This window comes from Manacus candei, unplaced genomic scaffold, assembly GCF_025592945.1.
Source record: "Manacus candei isolate 608988 ecotype Guabito, Panama unplaced genomic scaffold, ASM2559294v1 h1tg000019l, whole genome shotgun sequence".
NCBI classification, from domain to species: Eukaryota; Metazoa; Chordata; class Aves; order Passeriformes; family Pipridae; genus Manacus; species Manacus candei.
The window spans coordinates 3,816,038-3,839,902 of NW_026138067.1; the positions used below are offsets into that span (position 1 = coordinate 3,816,038).

Below are 23,865 nucleotides of genomic sequence, written 5' to 3' on the forward strand. Positions count from 1 at the left end.
TCTCCTCCAAAATACTGATGCTCCTAATAAACAAATTAAGTATGTCACTATTCCTGAGAGCTTGATGATTTTTAAGACCTAATTGTTCTCAACATCTCTTATGATTACAAACATCAGGCATCAGCAGTAGCTTAAAAAGCCATAGAAAATAAGGCCATCGGAAACATTTACAGGAGAAGGTTACCTACAACAATCCTCTGCTCCAAGTGGGATTAAATCCATCAAAACAATTCCTGATGTGTTTATCTAACCAGGTCTTCAACATTTACAATACTGGCAACTTCTGTGACCCTCTGAGGCAATCTGCTGTTTACGTTTTTATCCATCCCTCTTACTATCTAACTCCAAACAAATTGTTGCAATTCAAGCCTGGGTTCTTGCCTCATCTTCAGAATATGTCAGTAAGTAAAAACCTTTAATTCTGTTTTAAACATGTAAAAATGCAAAAATCTTGTTGGTCTAGAAAGGTATTTTCTCTGCTCTTTTAAGATACAAAAATTCATGTGATCTTTGTCAGACGGCACGATTCACCTTCCAAAACTGCCCAAGTACAGCACTGGCACTTTGGCATGAATGACTCAGTGATCAGAGTAACAGCTTTATAATAGTTCTACAGTTTAAGATAAACCGAAAGTACTGATTCTCTTTACAGCCTAAAAATTTACTAGGTTTGATTTTCCATTATTTACTTATACACTAATAGAAGAAGGAACATATTCAAAGGAACATATTCAATAACAGTTGGAGAAACACTCTGCTCAGGTATTGTATTCCCCCACTCTCAGCACGAAAAATGATTTGCCTTTTGTGATAGGAATGTATAAACAGGATTTAGTTAAATCAGTCAGTATTTGACTTACAGAGCTTAAAAAAAAGCGTAATAGGTCTTTTCTCTTTGCCTAATGAGGAGCTGGGAGTGAAAACCCAGCAACCAATACTATATTTTTACTTTACATGTCAGGCTACAACAACCTTCCCTACTGCCTGCCTGAACAGCTGCATGATAATAAACCATGGCCACCACCTGTAAACCATCCACTGTGGACTCCTAATACGAATATCTCTCCCACTGAATTACCAACACACATACCTTTTGTTTTTTTTTAAAAATCACTCAATACACAAGAAGTTCTGTAACAGCCACCTATCATGAAAGGTACAGAAAATCTCCACTGCTGAGGTTCACACTGTCCTCAAAGAATGACCTAGATAGAGCATATTATACTCATTATGTTATTTTACAGTCTCTCCCCTTTTAGCTGTGTTGGAACTGAAATGAATGAAATTCTGCATGGAAACTGTCAACACCAATAAATACATGTGTTTATCTCATATGCATATGGCCTACGCAAACCCAGAAACCTAAGTTTTGTATTTGCTTAGTTAAGAACATGTTTTCCTGGCAGCATCTGGAAATGCTTCATGATATTCAAGTAACTAATGAAAAACAAAGAAAAATGAAACTAAGTTAATACTTCATTTAAATTACTTTGAAAAGAATCCGAAACGATTGAAAATAGATGGAAATACGTTCATTTCCATTAATTAAAAGAAGACTGTTCCAAACAAACTCACACGCTGCTTAAATAAAATTCGAATAAACACAGCCAAGGTTTTGGACCTAGACATATTTCCAGCGAAGTTAGCTCAGCCTAGCTTTATTACTGAAGTTTTAATTAAATTCTAGATGGTCTGCAGTCATTTTATGGTATTTACTTTTTTACCAAATTGTCACATTATACATTCATAAATGTTAACTGAAGAGCTGCATATCTGCAATACTATTATTTCACAATTATTACATTATTATGTATTTGTTCCTTTTGAAACCCAGGGAAATATTCTGCTTAGGGTAACAGATGGTTTTGTAATTTTTTGTTGCTATTCCAGAATCTTTAAGTCACCCAAAATGCATCTACTTAAACATGATACTGCAGTTATTGCAAAACATGATCTACATGTTCACTGTTTAATATTTAACAATCTGGATACCATTCCTGTTTGGCAATAATTCTGCTAGAGACAGAAATCATTACCCCAGCATTGCCATAATAAATAGATTTGCCTTTTTACATTTTATCATTTCATAGCAAAAAGTACATGACTCATTTAAAATTAAATAATGTATTTAATCAGTGCAAATGAAGTTTAGCGACTCATTCTTACTCATGTTAATTCACAGGTTATCATCAATTAGGTATCACTTCACTGTAGCTCATGTAAGTCCTTTATTAACATCATGTCCCACACTGACATACATTACTAAGGGGCAGAAAGACTTACAGAGCAATTTTACATCTTAATGAGATCTAAAATGTCACAATACAGCACAAATGTAAGCAGCAGGTTATTTAACAGCATGTACACATCAATCTAGCAAGCTAAGATTTATCCGGGTATACCCATATAATAAAAATGTTGAGTACTTCTTGCTTATTAAAAGTGCACCTTTTTTGGTGAAAATTAATTTTTATAATGCCCATAAATTTGTGATAAATATATCACAATGTATCACAAAATCTTCAACTGTGAAAGACTATAAAAAATTTGAGCAAACTGTTTCAACACCACCTTGCTCTCTCCAGCACATACTTATCTAATGTGAAACATTCCCCATGGAAAGAACAAAGCTATCACAACATTAAAAACAACTCTTCTTAAAAGGACTGGTCAGTCAGATGGGCAAAACAAACACATCATTTGTTCTAATTCATCACTCTTATTCAAACTGCTGACTTCTGAGATACGACTAAAAGTTGGTCCACTAAAGAGTTAAGCCTCGTTATGAAAAGCTGTTTATACCACACAGCTTTAACACTTCTAAGAATGTCATACCCATACACTACAAAGCTTTACTGAATTTTTACTTATTCAATGACATTGTGCCACTTTTACTCACAGTGAGTAGAATCTTGTTCATTACACTTACTGGCATCAAGGTTTGCCGTGAATGCAACACCAGTTAACCACAAGTAATACTGACAGAATTAGGATTGAAAGTACTGCTTTAATTTTGCCATCTGCTGCATGCCTGTTAAAAATAATTAAAATCTGAAAGACAATTGCCTATAGACTGATAGAATTCATTGAAAACAAAAATCCACAATGATCCCTGAGTGTGAAATACACTTTAACAATTTAATATAAAAGTTGAAGTTTGAATAAACACTAATTTGGATTTTTTGAAAGAGATATATATCAAATCAGAGCTTCAACACTCCATTTCAGAGGCTGACATGGAAAAAAACCCCCCAAAATATTTACAAGTACTTCCCCAGAAACACATTTCCCTAAGATTCACTGATATCAAAGACCCATACTTACGGTTTTGAGAATTTATCATCAGATGTCAGAACCAGACAACAGAATAACTGAAAACAAAGATTAAAACCAGCAACTCTACATATAGTCACAGAAAAGACAACATTCCTAAGTGTTTGGCATTGAATGCTTTTGTTTGTTTGGTGGTGGTTTCTTTTCAGAAAGCAAGAAGAAATGTAGTATAAAAATCCCAAACACCTCTCATGCACAAAAAACAGCAGCTTAAGTCCTGAAGCATGCATAACAGGGTAAATTTGCAATAATGTAATATTCAAGGTGAGTATACAGTATCAGAATTAAGTCCAGTTAAAAGTTATTTGCAATATACCTGATCCAATACCAAACTTGAAGATCTGCAGTGGCAATTTTTCGTATCGATTCGTGGAACATGCCATCAAAAACCAGCACGGACTGATCACGGAACTGAAGGCCCACAGGACCAACAGTCCGAGATGGATCTCAAATTCCCATATGGTATCAGTGAAAAAGAAATAAGATCAGCTTTTGAATTTCAAAACAGATGTACTTCAATAGTGAAAAAACAAAGCATAAATATGTACTTAAAGAACAAAAAATGCTGCTAAAATTACTTTTTGTTTTAGGCTCAGATTGATGACTAAAGCATCTTATTTTCTTGGAAAAGTCTTCCAGTTCTATTTTCATTGGCAAGGAGTTTTTAAAACATTTACGTCAGGGCAGAAAACTACGCTCTCACAACAACTTTCAAACCAGACCTTGCGCTAAGTTCATTTGTGTTATTTTATATATTCATTTATGCACATTGTGAGAAAAGTTTCCTGTATCATTTATTTACATTATTTAAAACCATCAGCAAGAGCGTAAGACTAACTGCTATATCTGCATTACATGTATTTGTACATTTAAACAAGTAACTATATTTTATCAAACAGTAACTGTTTCATCAAACAGTAAGATAGACCAGGAATAGGATAAAATATCACTGTGCCCTAAAGCAAATATACCACCTGGACATAAGTATTAGCTTCCAGTTCTGCAGGTTTCGCTTCATAATACACAGAAAAAAGCAAACTGATTAGCTGCAGGGATTTATAAAGTTTGGGGTTTCTTCCCTTTCCCTTCTCTCTCTCACTTCAATGGCATTTCTGCTTCTGTAGTTCCTGCTTTAACAGACACATACACTTCTAAGTCTTTCCATCAATACATCTGAATATCTCTTCTTAGCATGGCACTGTCACTCACCCTGGCTCACAGGTGAAGTGCTCACTGGTTGCCAGTATTGTTATGATATGTTTGGCTTACACGGGTATGAAAGAATAACAGTATCATTCAACAAAGGCGTTTGGCAACCTCTGACTTACAGAGCATCTCACCTCTTCTATACAGAAAGGTGGAGTACTATTGGAATATACTAGCATTAAGTTGCATTTTGATCATTTATATTTTAGTTCTAGTATATCAATCCCTTCTTTAAATAAAATTATGACTGTCATCGTTTACTGCTAAGATCCCTTTTTAGATCCCATTAAGGCTAATTCCAAACAAAACAGAATGGAATTATTTAGTACAAAAAGTCTCCATTATTTATCCCTTTCATGAATCATTTAAAGACTTCATGTCAGCAACTGAAAACATTCATGTTGATCTCACAAAGAGCAGACAATATATTATGCATGCTGCCCACTGATTTATCCTTTCAGAAAGTCTCTTGCAGGCCACTTGCCAATACTGTCACTTGCTGTCTAAAATATAAATAGAAGTGCTTCTAGAATATATATATATAAACAAATAATAATTGCCTAAAGTTCAAATCAGCAGGCTGTTAAAACCCACATCCTGTGTGGTATCAGTTGGTACCAGACAGCTTCAGAGAAATGTATTTTTGAGTGGACTGCTCTGAAGCAGTACATCCACTACTGAAGAGTCTTCCTATATTCTTTCTTAGGCTGGATTATCTATGGAAGTATTTGGCTTTCATCATATTTAAAACAGAATACCATCCCACACATACACACACATACATTGTCCATGCAAATAGCAATTCACTTTTAAAAAAATCTGATCTGGTTTTCAATCAGAATAATTTTGTAGCAAAAAGCATTAAAACACTGCCTTTTCAGGAGGCCAAGGATGAACTGCACATCACATAACTTCCATGAGACACTGCAATCGGTTGCCCAGACAAGTTGTGGCTGCCCCATCATTGGAAGTTTTCAAGGTTACAGCTTTGAGCAACTAGTGCAAGATGTCCCTGCTGGGGGAAGCTGGACTAGACGACCTCTAAAGACCCTTACAACCCAAACCATTCTAGGATTCTGAAGTCTATGAGTGGCCAGTCTAAGTCCATCACTAGCAAGGTTTGCCTACAGAGAGCAGTTAAGCATCTGAAGATCAGAACTCCTCAGGTTTGGTTCTAGGACAAATTCGTATTTCAAGAAGGCAACTTCATACGTAGAAGCAACGTCAGCAAGTTCCACATGATTATCCACGTGTGAAATATTTATGAACAAGCACTTACAGAATCAGCATCTTAGCATTTACAGAAAGAGTCATTTTTGCCTCCATTTCCTCACAAATACTGGAAAAGATAGGATGAATTTTAAATTGTTCTAAAGGTAATTTTTTTGCCACTATAATAACCCCACTGAAATAATGACCGGTTATTTTCCAATGAATAGTGCAACTCTTTTGTTAGTCAATTATCAGGAAAAGCCTAAAAAAGCTCCACCCAAAACAAAATTCAACTAAATGAAAACTCTCCAACAGCAACAGCTTGTACTGTGCTATTTAACTGGCTTTACTCCAGTAGTTTAAATTTAAGAGTCAGCTTAAAGTAGAAATGAAGTAAGTGAAAACTGGGGAAAAAAATTCCACACCTACAGCTGTCACCTAAAATTAAACACATTTCTCTCCAAATCCCAAGTGTGCTTTCGAAAAGGTGTCATGTGATCATATTTAGCTACCGCACTGTAATTAAGAACATTTCATCCACAACGGATAAACTAAATTCTTTCACTGAAACATTAAAAAATTAACAAAGCTGAAAACCAGGTGTAATTAATTACAAGTCTAATCAGTAACTATTTCATTTTAAGTGCAACCTCTAACTCTGGAATATTTTTTTTGCCCCTGGTATAATGTGCAACACGGACAAAAAGAAATAAACTACACATACTCTGGAGGGGGAAAAACCCCACCCTAAAATAGACAGATGGGTGTTAGACAGAATAATTCTGTGTAGAGAGATGTGTGCTATTGGAATAGTACCAAGAAGATGACTTGTGCAAAACAGTAGGTGATCTTAAACATCCCCAAGGAGATTGATTAAACAGCTCCAAACCAGTTTAAAATGTTTATCATTTTGCTGAGTTATGCAGCAAACATGACAGTAATATTCCATGTCTGTGGCAATTTGGGGTTTTTTCAAACAACTAAGTCAATTTTTAAAGTTGTTACAGCACAAAATTTTAAGGAACCAAAAACATTTTAACAAAAAAAAGTAGTTACAAAGTAGTATAATGTCACATGTCATTCCCCATTAGAGACGTCCTGTGTTAATTAAATGTACTTATTTCGACAATCACGATGAGGCATTAAGATTAGACAACTGGACAGTATGCTGGAAAGTGTACTTATATTGTTATTTGTATTAACATAGTTACAGAAAGGGATAAAATATTTCTACATAAGTAAAATAAAGAGTATGCAAGAAATTAAACAATAAAATGTACTTACAAAATCAAAGTCTCCATCTTGAGGGACCTTCCAGTTATCAGGGAAAACATTTTTGGATATGTGGTAAGGTTCATGCATGTTCTGATTACAGTTTTCAGGGCTTTTATTCTTGGAATCTTGTTTATCAAAGTAGTCCATGAAAGAAGGTCTTTGAACTTGCGGTGAAGTAGCATTTCCTTAGTTGAAAGAAAAAAGTAAAAACTATTTAAAGATTTAATGCAGTATAAAATAAGCTTCACTCATTAATTTTCTTGGATTTTGTAGAAACTGATACAGTCATCTGTATGTGATGCAAGCCTCTGTTTGTCCCCTGAGGATCTTTGGCATAAAAGCTCATAGCCAAAGAATGATATTTTTGTAGCGAGATACAACGTGGAGAAATGTTCAAGACATTTCAGAGTTGCACACGCAAATAATATTAGAAGTTACTTCATGCAATATCTATTTGTTGTTATAGAGACTGAATAACACAAGGTGCTAAGCATCCCCTTGGGTGCAGAACGCCCCTATCTTCAAGGCCTAGTCCACAGGCACTTTAAGAAAAGGATCAGAGTTTCACCAAAGGTGTGATTTACAAATTATTTAGAAAAAGAACTTCAAAAAACAACCACCCAAATCATGTCTAGATGCTGCTTAATTAAATTCATTGCTAGTGAAGGTTCTCGGAAAATTATGGGGTCATACTCTACAGATGGTTGCAAAGCACCCTGTCTCCATGGTGTGGAAACTCTGGGGGATTTTCATCACCATCTAGGTAGCTACAAAGGCTTTACAGAGCAGACTAAGATCAGCATGAACTCCTGTTCTATTATTCTTTTTATGAAATTAAAAGTAGGAAAAAAATTATCTTCAATCCTAAATGACTGAAATTTGTTTTCATTTGTGAGATTTCAAAGTAAATTAATTACTAAATAGCACAATAAATAAACATAACTGTCCCCTCACAGACCATATTCTGCATAGCATTGACACATGAAAAGTGTACTTGCTTGCAGCATAACACATTCTACATAGAGAAATATGAAATACATTTTCACAAATAAAATATTAAACAGGATGAAAGATATAAAAAAGTATGGCGGGGGGGGGAATCTAACACCAAAACCCAGACAAAAATACACTTTTAAATTACAAGCATAATAAAGTAATAGGAATTTTTTTTGATCTAATTGTTTTAACAAGTGAAAAGGTGAACCACTAGAAATATCTTTTGAGTTTGTGTTTAACATGATCACTAGAACTTGCTAATCTCCTTATCTGGCTTTACACTTGTTTTTATTCATTCATTAAGTGGGTTTTTTCCCCCCTTCCACCTCTTATTTCATCGTCTCTTCCCATTCCCTTTGTCTAAAGATTTTTTCATTCTAATTCTGCTGCATGACTTTCTTTTCATTAATGTTTATTTTTGTACTGCCATCTTTTCACAGAGTCATCAAGGTTGCAATAGACCTTCAAGATCATCTTATCCAATTGTTGATCTAGTACCACCATAATCACCACAAAACCATATCCCCAAGTGCCACATACAGACTCCTTCTGGCTTGTTTTAACGTGCCCTTCTACTGCCTCACTCTAGGCTTTACCACATTTGACTCCAGCTGCTTTTCTTCAGCTACACAACAGTTCCTCATTCATTCTGCCATGTTTCCATACACGCCTTCTCCTTCTCACATTTTTAGCTAATTTTTCTCTCAGTTTTTGCCATGTTCTTTTCAAATAATGCTTCAAATCCCAGTTTATAGCTATCGCTACTCATCATCTTTTAATTAATAACAACCATGGCCATAACAATTCAGTGAACTAAACTCCAGGTTGAATTTAACAGACCAGATAGCAGATACATCTTCTTCAGAATCTCCCAAGTTTGCCCCCACTGAATGCAAGATCACCTGAAGGTTTCTTGACCTCTTGAGTCTGGGACTGAGAAAGGGATGAGAAGTAAGCAGTGGGAATGTCAAATACAGAAATAAGCACTAAAGGGCAAAAATCACAGAGTCATAGAATGGTTTGGGTTGAAGGGGGCCTTTAGAAACCATCTAATTCTAACACCCCTGTCATGGGCAGGGACACCTTCCACTAGACCAGGTGCTCAAAGTCCCATCCAAACTGGTCCTAAATACTTCCAGTGCTGGGGCATCCACAGCTTCTCTGGGCAACCTGTTCCAGCATCTCAGTAGCCCCATAACAAAAAATTTTTTCCCAATATCTAATCTAAACCTGCCCTCTTTCAGTTTAAAGCCATCACTCACTAGAGACCATTGTCAAATGTTCCTCTCCAGCTCTCTTTTAGGTTCCTTTTAGGTACTGCATGGTGCTGTAAGATCTCCCCAGAGCATTCTCGTCTCCAAGCTGAACCACCCCAACTCTCTCAGCCAGTTTTCATATCAGAGGTGCTCCATCTGTCTAATAATTTTCACGGTCCTCCCCTGGATTCGCTCCAACAAGTCCATGTCCATCTTTTTTTGGGGGCACCAAGGTTGAACACAGTATTATGAGTGAGGTCTCCTGACAGCTCAGTAGAGGGTAAGAAAAATGGAAGAATCTAAATTTTAGAAAAGCACACATTTAGAAAACAGATCCAAGAAAAAGCAGTAGTATGAAGGAGGTAGAATTAAAAACAGAAATACAATGCATTTTCTTAGTACAAACTTTTCATTATTTGATCGCTGCCCAAAACCCCTGAAACTATTTTTACCAAAAAGATAGGACACCACATTGCTAGCCTTTCACAATCAATTTTTTTCTCCTGCTGAGATGGCTGTACTTACATTTCATCCCTGAGACATATTTATAAACAAAAAGATTACCAGTGTCTCATTTCAAGTACCAAAATGTTGGCACATTACAGGTAGGACAGTCTCCCTCCTCTCCTGTAACAGAAAATACTAAAGATTTTCCAAGTACTGCTCCTACAATTTAAAACTATTTATGAATATCTCCCTTAGACAAGTAATAGAAGACTGCCTACATAGATAAAACAAACCAACCCCTACAAATTCCTTGCTACCAAATGCATATTATGGAAAGTAGGTCAACAGGACCAAAATGACTCCAAAATAAGAAAAGCAGATTTATTTTACACTTTGAGGATTTGTTTTATTTGTTTTGGTAAATAAGAATTCAGAATTTGCTTCTGATTTCTATTTAGCATACAGTTAGTTAACCCATTTAAAAGAACAAGAGCTGCTTACCTTCACTGCAAATATAAAAATGCTCACACAAAACCAGAAATATGACCGCAAAACAATGGGACCAGAGGTATTTCAAGGTTTGTGTGGGGCTTTTTCTCCAATGTAAAAGAAAATATAAAGGATTTATTTAAAGATTTATTTGTATGGCTTTATTTTACTTTTATAACTAATTAAATGAAAAAAGAGACACTTTTTAGATCTCTAGCTAACCTAACATTAACAAATTTAGTTAGCATTTCATGGGAAATGGGATAGGTTGACACCACTTTAAAGTGTAAAGGTTCCTATCTCTTTTATATTTACTTCATAAAAATTCAGGTTCTTTATGGCAGAGCAAACTGAAGCAGGCTGCACTTCTCTTTGCAAAATATAAAGTCATTAGAAGATCATTTTGGTCTGAAAATACTTTTTCTAACTTTCATGAACAGAGTAATGTCATTTTCTCAACTGTCTTTCAAGAGCAAATAAAATTAGAAGTACAATACATAAAGATTCCTTTAAGGACACTTAATTCACTCATCTATCCAGTAAGTTACTTTTTACACAAAAAATTACTTATTTGCCACAAAAAATGTGCAGCACACCCAGAATCACTCCGCACTTGCACTAAAAACCTATTGTTTTATTGTGCAATAGCCTGCTCCGTTCTAGGAGGATTTGGATTTTTCCGTTCTTCTAATTATTCTTTACTTTCAACAAGTTATCACAGAATTACAGAATATGCTGAGTTGGAAGGGACCCACAAGGATCATCAAGTCCAACTCCTGGCCCTGCACAGGACCATCCCCAAGAGTCACACCATGTGCCTGAGAGTGTTGTCCAAACGCTTCTTGTACTCTGTCAGGCTTGGTGCTGTGACCACTTCCCTGGGGAGCCTGTTCCAGTGCCCAACCACCCTCTGGGTGAAGAACCTTTTCCTAATACTGAACCTAAACCTCCCCTGACACAACTTCAGGCCATTCCCTTGGGTTCTGTCACTGGTCACCACAGAGAAGAGATCAGTGCCTGCCCCTCCTCTTTCCCTCATGATGAAGTTGTAGAAGATCATGTTTAAAAATGTTTGTCGAAGTTTCAGTGTTTAAGAATATCTGTATCTTATCATCCTTATACTCACCTACTGCAGGACTTCAAGACAGCTTTGGGCAGAAAATCATAAGAAAACAGCAGTCAGAAATTGCTGGTAAGCCATGGAACACAGAGACTGCCATGGATGCTGAAAATACATACTGTACCTCAGCAATACCCCCGATAGGAATACAGGCAATAGCAATGTCCCCAAATAGTCACATAAGTAAGGTTCTTCCAAAAAGTATGCTCAGTGAAATGAATGAGGCAACAACATAACATAACACAACACCAACTCTACTATACTGTTTCAAAAGCATATCACAACTAAAATAAATTCGAAAAACTAAAATAAATTCGAAATACACCTTTCAAAATAAGGAGGAATATACATGCCATTCTAATGTATATTTTAATAAAATTCAGTTGATGTCATCTATAAAGAAAAATGATTTTTCAGTGATGTATTTCCAACAGGAAAGTATCATATTAGTATTAAATTGATTTTAAACCAGTTTAAAAGTTCTGCTGCTAGTTAGCAAGTAAGGTCAGCAGACGAGGGTGTCCATCTCCTACAGATGGGAGTCTCCCACTACAATTACCTGGGAGGGCACAGGTGGTGATATTTTGTTTGTTTGGCATTTTGGAGTGGGGGTTTTACAACTTCCTACAGGAAATCTCTAAATCTTTCTCTCATTCTGTTACTACCAGGGCACTGGACCTCTTTTGCAGCTGCATATCTACAGAGGAAAGCTTTCTTCCCTTTGCAAAAAGCCACGAGCTTCCACAACCTTCCCCATCCTGGGGATCTCCATCCACCACTCAACTGAGGAACATTTTCAGCTGCTGCCTCTTCAGTCAAGTTAGGCATCAGGTTCTCCTATGTGAAGTGCTTCTGTGAACATTCTGTCACTATCTTTATTCCCCCAAAATATATTACTTTGTCACTATTAGAGTCAGAAGATGCATAGCAATCAGCTTTTAGCCTTCTCTGACCTACTACCTACCTACCTACCTACTCTCATCCCTACTACAAAGGCTACCATGGCTTATACAACATCATATACTACTCAGGCTTTATATTTTGTACATTCCTACCACTTCTCTCTCACCACACAAGTTGGCCTACAACAGAGCAGTAATTCTCCTGGGAAATGGGAGACAGGAGCCTAGAATTTTGACCTCAATCTCCAGTCAAATGCACCTAACAGTGAATTACTATGTAAAAGCTGCCACAGCCACCTCCTTCAGCCAAATTTTTAGCAGAAAATTGTGACTGTATTTTATGAACGGGCAAGTTCTGCTGCTAACACATGCCTATTAGACAATAACCTCAGAGAATTAGAGGTCAGCCTACTCAGAACTGCAAGGAAGCATCAGCAGAAACTGGATCCCCAATTCCTTAGGCCATAGCAGCTGGGAATCTATCAAAGGAAAGAAATGTTTGATGACAGAGAACTATGTAACAAAGTGGTTACTGAGTTCACTGTTTTCATATCACAGTGACTTATACACCCAAGTCTTCATTCAATATCAGGCTTCATTCAGTCTTTTGTTTGTTTGTTTTATAATATACACATTTATCAGAAACAACTGCAACTGCCGTTTAAACAGAAAATCCACACTCAAACAGCTGAAGCCTTCAGAGACTTTTTGAAGGACTGTGAACTCAAGTTTAAACAATTTTTCATGAGGAAAAGTTTCATTGCTTTGCTTCTTGAGAATAAGACTTGTAAAAGTGGTTTAATAACTTTTGTTCTATTTTTCCAGCTTCCGGAGAAAAGAAAAAAATGTTCAATGACATTACTATTATAAACCCATTAGTCCATTCCAGATGAGTTATATTTTATTTCTGCTTTCAGCAAAACAAAGAAAATCCATGTTAAACTAGCATTTTGCAACAGCTCTAAGGCAGAACTGCTAACATCATTACTTTAAAAAAAAATCCCATTTTTAAAATATATTACTAGCAGTAGTAGTGTAAATGAACAACTTTATTACCATCACAGGAGGGGACTTGAGGAGTGAAATAGGCTTGTAAACATCTATCATCTCTCTCTATATACATACAGAGGAGTAAAGCACTAGTACCACTCCACATGGCATCAAGCAAACCATCTTACCGTGGGCACAGTAAAAACGCTTGAACAAAACTACATCAGTGAAACATCAATGTCCAGGCTACAGCCCCATTAAAACCAGCCCATAATTAAATTTCCTTGCTGAATTCCTACTGGACTTAGGTCCTACATTGTCATAAAACACATATCACTAGCTTTTGCTTTTCAGTTGTAAAAAGAGCTGTAGGACTTAGGCCTTTCTAAGAGTTTTGAAGCATTAATCCAGAGCTAAGCATCCACCTCACATCACAGAGGAGACTGACTTGCAGCATCACATAATCCCTTACACTGGATGCTGAAATCACTAAAAAATAATGAATAAACCAACCCATTAATTTTTCTTATCAACATGTAGGTTCTACAGTATGGCGCCTATCCCACTGTAATCAAAAATACTATTATACAGTAAAACAAGAAAGTTCACCAAATAAGTGCTGGAACCAAACCTGTTGCCTGACAGCTGAATGATGAAACCATCACTTCTCCTCAGACCACCTCCAGTTTGCTGGCTTTGCTCTGCTGGAGGTATGGGGCTCAAGACAGCCACCTATGGAGGATGAGGGAGAGGACAGAAACCTGCTGTCCCAAAGATTATATTCTTCTGTTTGATAAGAAGGAAAACGTGTTTGAGAATTATGCTGACTAAACCTAAAATATTCACATCTTACAGGCCAAAAAGTAACAAAACAAAAACCTGAGCCCTTTTCTACACTCTACCTGTCAAATGCCACCTCATTTAGTTCACTGTTCTCATCTTTTAACACATTTATTACCAGCCATGAACTATCTAGAAGCTTCACCAAATCTGAAGCAACATTTAGAAACCCAGAATAAATCCAAATGGCACTAAGAGACAACTTGCTTTCCAGCCCAAGTAGATGGCAAATATAAATTTAACAGGGGAGAAAAGAGAAGCAGGGGAAATGCTACTGAAAAGGAGAAAAGAGAACAATCGGAAGTATTCTTGGTGCAGCAGAAAGCCCTAACACTAAGCCTTGCCAAAAAACCACAAAGGGAATGTGGGAAAGCTGGTCTGAACACTGGTCTCTGCACTGACATGAAAAAGCTTCTACACAAAAATAAGTACAACCCAGGCAAATGAACAAAAAAAGTAATATTTCCATCATTCTCACTCTTTCTTTACTCTACATTAAACCTCCTAAAGTTAAATTCTATCCTTCCATCTCTCTGTGTTCTGCATTTTCTTCCCTTCTTCCAGGTACACACCATAGTCTCTGTTCAGAGCATGCACAGGGTATACTGAGTAAGATGGTATAAATGTTTTTTATTGGTAGATTGTATAATGTATGTTGGGGTAGGATGATAGGCCTCTTTTTGTTCCAAATCCCAATTTTATCTGGGCACAATTCCCCGTTTGTGAAAAAAATATGGTTTTAGTTATTTTCTGTCATGGCTCCCAGAGGCCTCTAAGCATGGGTACTTATAAATAAAAACATATTATTGTTTCTTATTTTGTCCTTGAGCGGGGAAACAAAAGGCAGAAGGAAACAAAACATGAAACTAAACACAACAGCAATTAAATAAAAAGTTTGTCACAAATATTTTGTGTCTCTAGGAAGGAAATGAAATCCCTCTTCCCTAGTTTACTAAGTTTATTTCTCCAAGATTCTTGCTTGCAATGTTCTATTATTCAGAAGTATCAAAGAGCACTTTCAAGCTACTTGTTCTGATTTATTATAATCAAATCACACAAATATCTAGAAAGTGCCTACTTTGCCTATAAAGGTACACTGGAAACAGCAAACAATCTCCAAAGTCGAGTACAAAGAAGCACAAAGCCTGCCTCTCAGGGACAACAAGGATTTTTATGTCCCTTCCTACTAACATTTATTTAGGACCCTTGTTACTCCTCCTGTTTCAGCCAACAGCATGACAATCACAGAACCAAAGGACCAGCTACGGTGGACATGACTTATATTTATTTTTAGCTGAGAGATGTGAAGGTCCTGTTCCTGAATTATTTCTAGTTTTTAATGTAAAAAATGCAAATAAGAGGTGCCTAATGCAAAATACAAGAAATTCTAGCAAGTAAGTGCTGAAACCAAACTTGCTGCCTGACAGTTGAATGATGAAACCATCGCTTCCCATTAGGCTACTTCCAGTTTGCTGGCTTTGCTTTGCTGGAGTTATGGGGCTCTAGACAGTCATCTATGGGAGAAGAGGGAGGGGAAGAAAACCCGCTGTCCCAAAAATTATATATTCTTGTTTGACAAGAAAGGAGAATGGGATTAAGAAATATACTGGCCAAACGTCAAGGTGTAAAAAGGTAATTCCCTTTCTAGCTACAGATTATAACTGGAATCAATTCAGAATTGAAAATAACAGTGTAGTTTAAAAGCAATGTCTCCAGCAACATAGCAGACAAATAGGACACAGATAAGAGACTGCAGTGCAAAACTAATGACACTTTTTTGATCTGTTTGGCACAGTGACAGGTATTTTCTCTCAGCATATATAACTACTACACGGATAGTGTAGTGCAATTTGGTACCCTACTTATATAGAACTTACTTATGAAGCCTGAAGTGATTTATCAAGCACCACAGAAACTGTACTAAACCTTAATTCATGATACTTCCACCCTAAGAATTACTTTACTCCAAATTTGTTGGTACTATCTTTCCCTTTCTTTTTTTTAATCACTCATCTTTCCCTCAGCTTGTTGAAACTGATGGGTTTGAGATCACTTGTATTAAAACGGTCTAACAGGCAAATATTCTGTTTCAGCATGAAAACAAACTAAAGCACATACTGAGTCTTTTCATTAGGTGAATCATCATACTTAAACTAATTACTAATCAAGAGGCATGTGTGCTATCTTATTGCTGAGAACACTAAGGAAAAACAAAAGAAAAACCAAAACAAAACCACATAAAACCTAAACAAACAAAATCAACAAAACCTCTTTTTCTTTCAAACTTGCTGTACACTAAAACAAAATAAAATCCTGCTTTGCACTTCCAACTAATTTTGCACAAATCAGGTGTCTATATGCAAACACAAATGCAGCTTTATGTTTGCTATAAGACATTCTACAAAGTTCTTTATTTGGCACTGATTTTCACTCTTGAGGCATTACCTTACTATATTACACACACAAACACAACTCCCCACCCCCCCCAGACAATAGCCTGGAGTTAAACATTACATTGTGCCTCATAAATTCAGGCAGCTACAGCCTGAGTTAGATTCATCTATTGATGCTGCCCATTCAAGCAAATAATTCTATTAAATTCAGTGGGCCTCAATCTGCAGTAGTCCTCAACCAAATAATGACCACATCAGTACATAAGTATTTATGAATATTTCAGTATAAGTTATAATTTTATACATAAAAACATTTACAATTTTTTTTATTCTGTTACGTACTCCCTCACAGGCCACCAAGTCAATTAGAACTTTTTACCTAGGTTTCAACAATCTTTTGATCATTGACTTAAACCAAGGATTATTAAACTACATTCCAACGAATGTCTGAATAATAACTTGCTTATAAAATACAAATTTGCTAATTGATCATGACTTACAAAACCATTTTGCAGCAAGATATATTACTGATTGCTGACCCCATGGAGAGTCACGATGTGTTCCCAGGACCACTGGCATTGAAACAGCAGCCTCTCAATCACATCACTTCAGTTTAGCTCCAAGGAACTGGTCCAAATGGGGGATCAGAGACAAAAAGCAAGACACAAACAGTAAAAGGGACAATTCACAGAAGGCCAATTTGATAGTCCTCCAGAGAAAGGGGTAAACTATAGAGAGTGCTTAGAAACACAAATACACCTCTCCCGCTGTTTTAACCACGGAACTTTACACTTAAAAGCCACTGAGGATACAATATTGTTGTGCAGCATGAGAAAACATATGACATTATTAGAAGAAAGCAAATTGACAACATACGTTTCATGGTCCCATCTTCCTCTTCATCATCATCGCTATTTATTACCATGGTCCCCAGGTCTGATTCTAACATAGTGCTGTTGTGTTCAATCATTGTCTGGGCGCCTTCACTCATCGTACTTGTGGCTCTCATGGTACCAGCACTCTCTGAGTTGGTCTTTACCATAGTGTGAGAGTCCAACTCATCTTCATCCTACGGAGAAACGTTTGCCAGAATGCAGAAGATCATTTAAAATGAAGAAGTTAACATGCAATCACTTAGATCCTTATTGATTAGTTTTTTATCTTTAGGTGACCTAGTTGTACTGCTAGACTTTCAGGTTTAAAGCTTTAAAGGAAATAACAAAAAAAAAAAAAGTTCCACAAAAAGGAAAAATAAAAACTTTCTTCTTCCTCCCAGATGCATGACAGGGTGAGCATAATGTGGCCCACACACCCACTTTGCATCAGCATCCAGTTCTAAGTATCTCTGTGATTTTCATGACCCATTTTACCTCTCTGGGTTCCAAAAATCAGTACCACAATTTACAGAAAGCTATTTGGTTGTTTTACAAGGGCCTGTCATAAGGATTTGTGCTGACCACCCTTAACTAAGTATCATGCCCAGCATCTGACATTACACACAGTGGCCAGATACAGGATCTTGTTCAATTTAGCGATTAAACAATCCTCTGAGTTTCTGAAGTCCTCCTCAGAAACAGAAAATCAACTAGACTTACTTCAAGTATTCCGTTCCCTTTTAAAATCTCTATTACAAAAGTGAGTAAATAACTTATTAATACTATGTATAAAAATACCTGTCCAACACATACTTACCCACTAAGTGGGTGGGTAGATAATACCATGAAGACACATGGTAGCATCTTGAATTGGTAACAGTAATGGGCCCAGGCACGTGAAACAGAACTAACAACAAGCCAGTTAATGATACATAAAATTCATGTGTTTTGAAAACACTAAGGGAAAATCCCACTGCTTTCCAAAATCAGATTTTATACACACATCACAGCATTTCAGGAGTAACGTGATGGACTGTGACTATTGCTATATATGAGTAACATCTATTACTCAAGGAAAAAAAAATTTAGACATTCTCCTTTGTTGATTACACGTAAGAAATAACACACATCACTGTTACTCTATGTCAAAATTATTCTATGTCAAATTGTTAAATTTTAAATACAAATGCTACTTTCCCCAGTTTTATAACCATATATGCATGCATTTCCTCTATTGTCTCAAAACTTCGAGTTCCTTTTCAAATGAACTCTATCCCTGATTAGCAAAATATTTTCGCTACACAGCTTGAAAGACTATTGGATAACACTGTGGGGTTTTTTAATTTGCCCATTACAAACAACATGCTTGTTGCAACATAGATTCATAAAATTGTTTAGGTTGGAAAAGAAAAATTCCCCTTTTTCCTAAATCTTTGTGTTGTTTTATAGATTTTAAATTTTTAACTATGAAGAGATTTATAAGGGCATGGGCTGGGGGAGACAGAAAAATCAAACCCAAGACTCAAATGCCTGCAAGGTCTGGCACTTTCTATTTCTCACTGAACTCCTTCTTTTCCTTTCTCCTTATTCCCTGACACGGCAGACAACTTGCCTCTCGTATAGGCACATAAACACAAGCAGCTCCATTGCAGGACAACCTGTTTCACTAAGGGTTGATCTAAGCAGACACAGTGAATTGTAGTGAGCAGTAATACCAATACACCAGCTCCTGAAATTTATTCTATTACGTCTCAACTAGAAGACACAAAAGTAGATTTAATTTTGATTCAGACAATCTGGCTAACAGCATACCATAATGAAACCAGGATACAGACCTACATCTCTGATTAAAATTCCAAACATCAAAAGACTCATAATCTTCCAGACTATAATTTGTTAAAATCTTGAAGTTCTTCATTTGCATTCTTTCTGGTTTTTTTTAGTTGCATTCTATTTAGTACCCTATCTTTAAAAAAAATTATGATATCCCCAAAGATACAGTTAGCTTACAGCTACAGCACTTGCCAACTGTGCCAGTTAAAAAGAATATTTTGGTACTGCTCCTCCTGGTGGTAACTTTAATTTTCTTTACTTCCCCGCACCAAATGTTCTTGTTAACCCGTGTTTTCTGTGAATTATATTTTTCTCCTTCTAAAAAGGGCACTCAGAAAATAAAGCAGTTTTGGGTTGCATTTTAAAAGTGCTGGAACATTTCAGCTACTGTTTCCAAGTGCTTCTTTCAGGAGTGCAATACAATGCAAAACTGACTCACTACATACTGCTGTTTCTCCTATTAAGCACTACAAATATGGCATCTCTAACACACAGGTAGGTAAATCTCTGAGTTTAAGGCATAGTGACACTCGATTTGCAGATTTGCTTGACTAAAATTAATATCCATTTGCAGTGCATACGGTCCTAAGCCTATCTAAACTGAAATCAGAAATTAAGCAAACATTTTCCTGAAGCTCAAAAGTTTCATTTTAGAAGTAAGTGGGGGAAAAAAGCAATGGCTAACAATATGAACAGGTATGAAACGCAGTCCTAAGTGACCATTTTCATAACTTCTGATTCATTAAAAAAAATTGATCTTTTATTTCTTCAGTCAAATCAGGTATCTGGACTTGTTTCAAAGAACAGCATTTGTTTTCCAGTCTAAGAGTGTCAAAAGCCTTCACCTCACTCTTGTCTCTCAGCATAGAGAACAGTTATCTCTTAGTACCTAGAAGACTAAGGATCACAAAAGGCCTCCTCAGTACTAACAGAACAGTTGTTCTATTAGAACAACTGAAGGGAAGAACACAACAATTTTGATGAATGGTGTTTTCCCTAGTTCAGGAACGATGTACAGAGACAGAACAATATAAAACTTTTTTGTGTCCTGGGCATGTTCCAGAATAATTAATTTTGTGGGTTAGCACAGACTTTTCCCATAAATGTCCTTCCAGTATTTCTCACAAATATGATATTTAGCTAATATGGCAATAGATTAAACTGGATCTGAAAAAGTAGCTTTATAAAAATATCCAGTGGATCCAAGTTATGGAAGTGCATATTTATATGAGAGATGAAAGTGATTCCTTCATACAAATTCTGACTCATGCTTTACAGTTCATAAATATTGAAGTAGAACTTCTGATCTGTTGTTAAAGAAAGGTAAACTCCCTGATTAAATAAAAACAAACAATCTCAATTTTAACCAGGAAAAAAAAATAAGGTATTAGAAATGAAATGTGGTGTTCTCACACTGTTTATGAAAACAGATCCAAGAATCAAACAATAAAAACAGCTAACTCTGGAATTAAACTGCCTGCTGTTCTCCTGTGTACAAGTAATAAGCACCAAGCTTGTATATGGGAGGGTTTCCATTACACCACTATACAGCAACAGAAGGCACGCATGAACAAGAACTCTAAAATCTCTTGAAATGTTACAAAAATTACAAGAAACTACAGAAACTCTGAACAACATCATAATGCAAAGCACAAGTAAAGCACTCCCAGTATCCTGCAACTCTATAGGACTAACTCTCTGGATATTCCTATTTACCAAAAATGTTATAATTAAGAAAACCAACCTTTGAAGCACAAAATTGCAATCATAGAGATTTGATTATCAGAATATAAAATTCAGAAAGACTTCAGCAGAAACCACACTCAAGACTCCACAATATATTTGTAAAATAAAAGATCTCATCATCACACAAGAAGTTTTCTCAGAGAAATTGGCCTTGCACATCATACCCAAGTCTACATCATGATAGAAGTGAACGAGCCAAGGTGACAAAGATTAATGGATTTTTCTGTTGCATTTTGAACACTGATAGGAAAAAAGGGATAAAGACAGAAAAAGAAAAAACTAAACGAGAAGGAAATATGGCAGTAATTTGCCTTTAAAATCTCTCGCCCTAAGTTTGGCATGTAAAAAGAACACTAGAGGGCAGCAAAGACGGCACACTCGGCTGCAAGGCATTAAAAGAAGATTTACACACTGGCAAAATTTAGTATCCTGTAAAATAATTTCATTTACTATTAACACCTCATCATCACCTTTGAAAAACGTGGCTGTAGTCACAGCTATCTTTTTTTAAAGCACTGTAGTAGCTACATAAACACATAATATAATTTGGTCAAGCACAAGGATTTTGTAAAGCTCCTGACACATACAAAGCCAAACTCCAACGTGAGCACACAAAGCTTAGATCCATCAGTAAAACAGGTAAAAACTTAACTTTCAGCCCACAGTCAAATCCCATCAAATTCAATAGACATATGACACAAAACGGCAGTTAAGCTTTTTTTTTATCTGACTGACACACTGAGTATCAATGACTTGCTGCGCATTCTTTCCTCCCTATGTGTACTCTTCCTATAACAGGTTTCTCGCTCTGCTCTGCCATGGATTTTAATAATATGCTTTATTTTACTCAACAAAGCCATCTTTACCTATTTCTAACTTTGAGACACTTAAAGGACTGCAATCAAATTTAATTAATACATATGTCAAGTGTTCCTTGGCTTAAAGGAAAAATGCTACAAGCCCAGAGTTTTAACATTGCCATGCAAAGTTACACATATATACAGATAGATACACAGCTATATCATATACACATTTGAACACATGAAGGAAGCATGAAAGCAAATATAAAAACCTTCAGAAAAATACGGCATGGTGTATAAGTTTTAAGATATGGAATAACTCATGATTCACTAGTTCCTTTAATACAGCTACATAAATCTTGTTAAAATATGAAGGAATAATTACAGTAATTATTTCTTAAGGTCTCAAAATACAGATGCCAACTTTTCATAATTAATATTGGATTAACCAAATAAACTTTTGTATGAATGAGTAAATAATCCTACATATAGGAACAAGTGATTATCAATGGCTGGCTTGGTGTTGATAGTTGTCAACCACTCAGTGCCCAAGAAAAAACAAAAGATTACTAAAGTAGTAAGTCCTTGTTTTAATATTCTAAAAGAATTAAGCATTTCTCACATAATAGAGACATTAAAATGTAAAAGAAAATATACAGAGAGCTGCTTGTTAGCTCATTCCTTTAAAGATCCACAGAAACAAATATTTAGATATGTTTTCTGTGAGCTGCCAGGCAACGAGTTACTTTACATTCCCATAATACAGCTGCCCAGCCTCAGCATCCAACTCACATCACACTTCAGAAAATGCAGGAGAGAAGAGATTGGTCATGTTTAGTAATGCCTAAACTAACATTTAAACTTTGATATTGGGATTAACCTTCTGTAGAACACACCAATTGCAATTCTTGCTTAATTAAAAAAATCTGTACAACTACCTCAGCAGTTATCAAAACATGTCAGTTTGTCAGAAGGCATTCTCATCACACAAGCAGCTCTTGTAACAAGCATAAAATCAATTCTGAGTACATTATTTGTAATGATATTGTATCTCTCTGGAAGGATACAGACATGAAGACTGTATCCATTTATTTACAGCCAGATAGTATGAAGTTTTGAACAGCAAAAAATATTTACATTACAATTGGCAACTTCACATGCTGTAAAATGTTCACAGACGGTGGTAAAAAAAGAAAAATAAGAATCAGCTTTGGGGATGTGACTCTTCCTCACTTGAAAGAAAACAACCTGAATCAACCCTAAAAATGAAGTATATTACTGTGAAATTTTTGCATCTGATTAATTCTCCAAAGCCACCCAACTCCTCTTGGAGTTATGCGAGTTACTTTAAACTTGAGTGCCCATTACTATACAATATATGGCTTTAAGAAGGAATTAAAGCTAAAAAATCTTATTCAAATGTAACTGTTAAGGTTAAACCTGGTTTCCTAATGTAAGAAACTTCATAGTTATAACATTTTATACGTTTCTTTTTAATGGGTCCCAAATCATGTACCAGTGAGCAATGAGCAGAACTGCTCATGCTTTACTATAGGAAATTCTTTGGGGGGTTAGATCAATAAATTTAATAAATTCAAGTCCCTGACAGGTTAGCTGAAGTCATTCTTTTTCAATACTATATTAACTCAATTCACTGCTGATGAGAGATCTTTAACATTAATAGACTCTACTTAACACTAACATCACTACTTGCTCTTGCTTTTAAGTGTTAAATATGCATTTCTCCAAGTCTGAGTCTGCCTTTGCAATTCTATGACGAGGACTTCACAGAGATATCAATGGGAAAAAATCCATTTTTGAGGTGTTATTTTCCCAAATTTATGTGCTGGGTGGCTAATACTTTCCAACTGAACAGTGACTCCAATTCCATACACAGTCTGAAAATACTACTACACAAGGTAATTCAGGGACTGTCATTAGCTCTTTCTAGGACTGCTGCCATCACTACAGGCTTATCAAAATCCATATTATCGTTTGAACTGTGTAGTCATGCAAACTACACACAAGCAGCCCTGTATTTCTTCAGGGTTCTGTGAAACTGATTCATAAGAAGGACAAATGTGCAATGGTTATTTATCTTTATACTTGAATGATGGACTGCTGACTTGATCCACTACCAAACTGTACACCA

General features: G+C 36.0%; 1 protein-coding gene across 2 annotated transcripts in view; it reads right to left on the reverse strand.

The window, feature by feature from the left end:
- The window catches only part of STK3 (serine/threonine kinase 3), a 123,853-nt gene that overhangs the window by 38,460 nt on the left and 61,528 nt on the right, over positions 1-23,865 (reverse strand). For both annotated transcript variants that reach the window (XM_051785225.1, XM_051785224.1), the window contains exons 9-10: positions 17,336-17,528; positions 7,036-7,211 (exon numbers count right to left, since the gene is read on the reverse strand). In XM_051785225.1, coding sequence (XP_051641185.1) covers positions 7,036-7,211; positions 17,336-17,528 — 369 coding nt within the window. The remainder of the gene's footprint in view (positions 1-7,035; positions 7,212-17,335; positions 17,529-23,865) is intronic.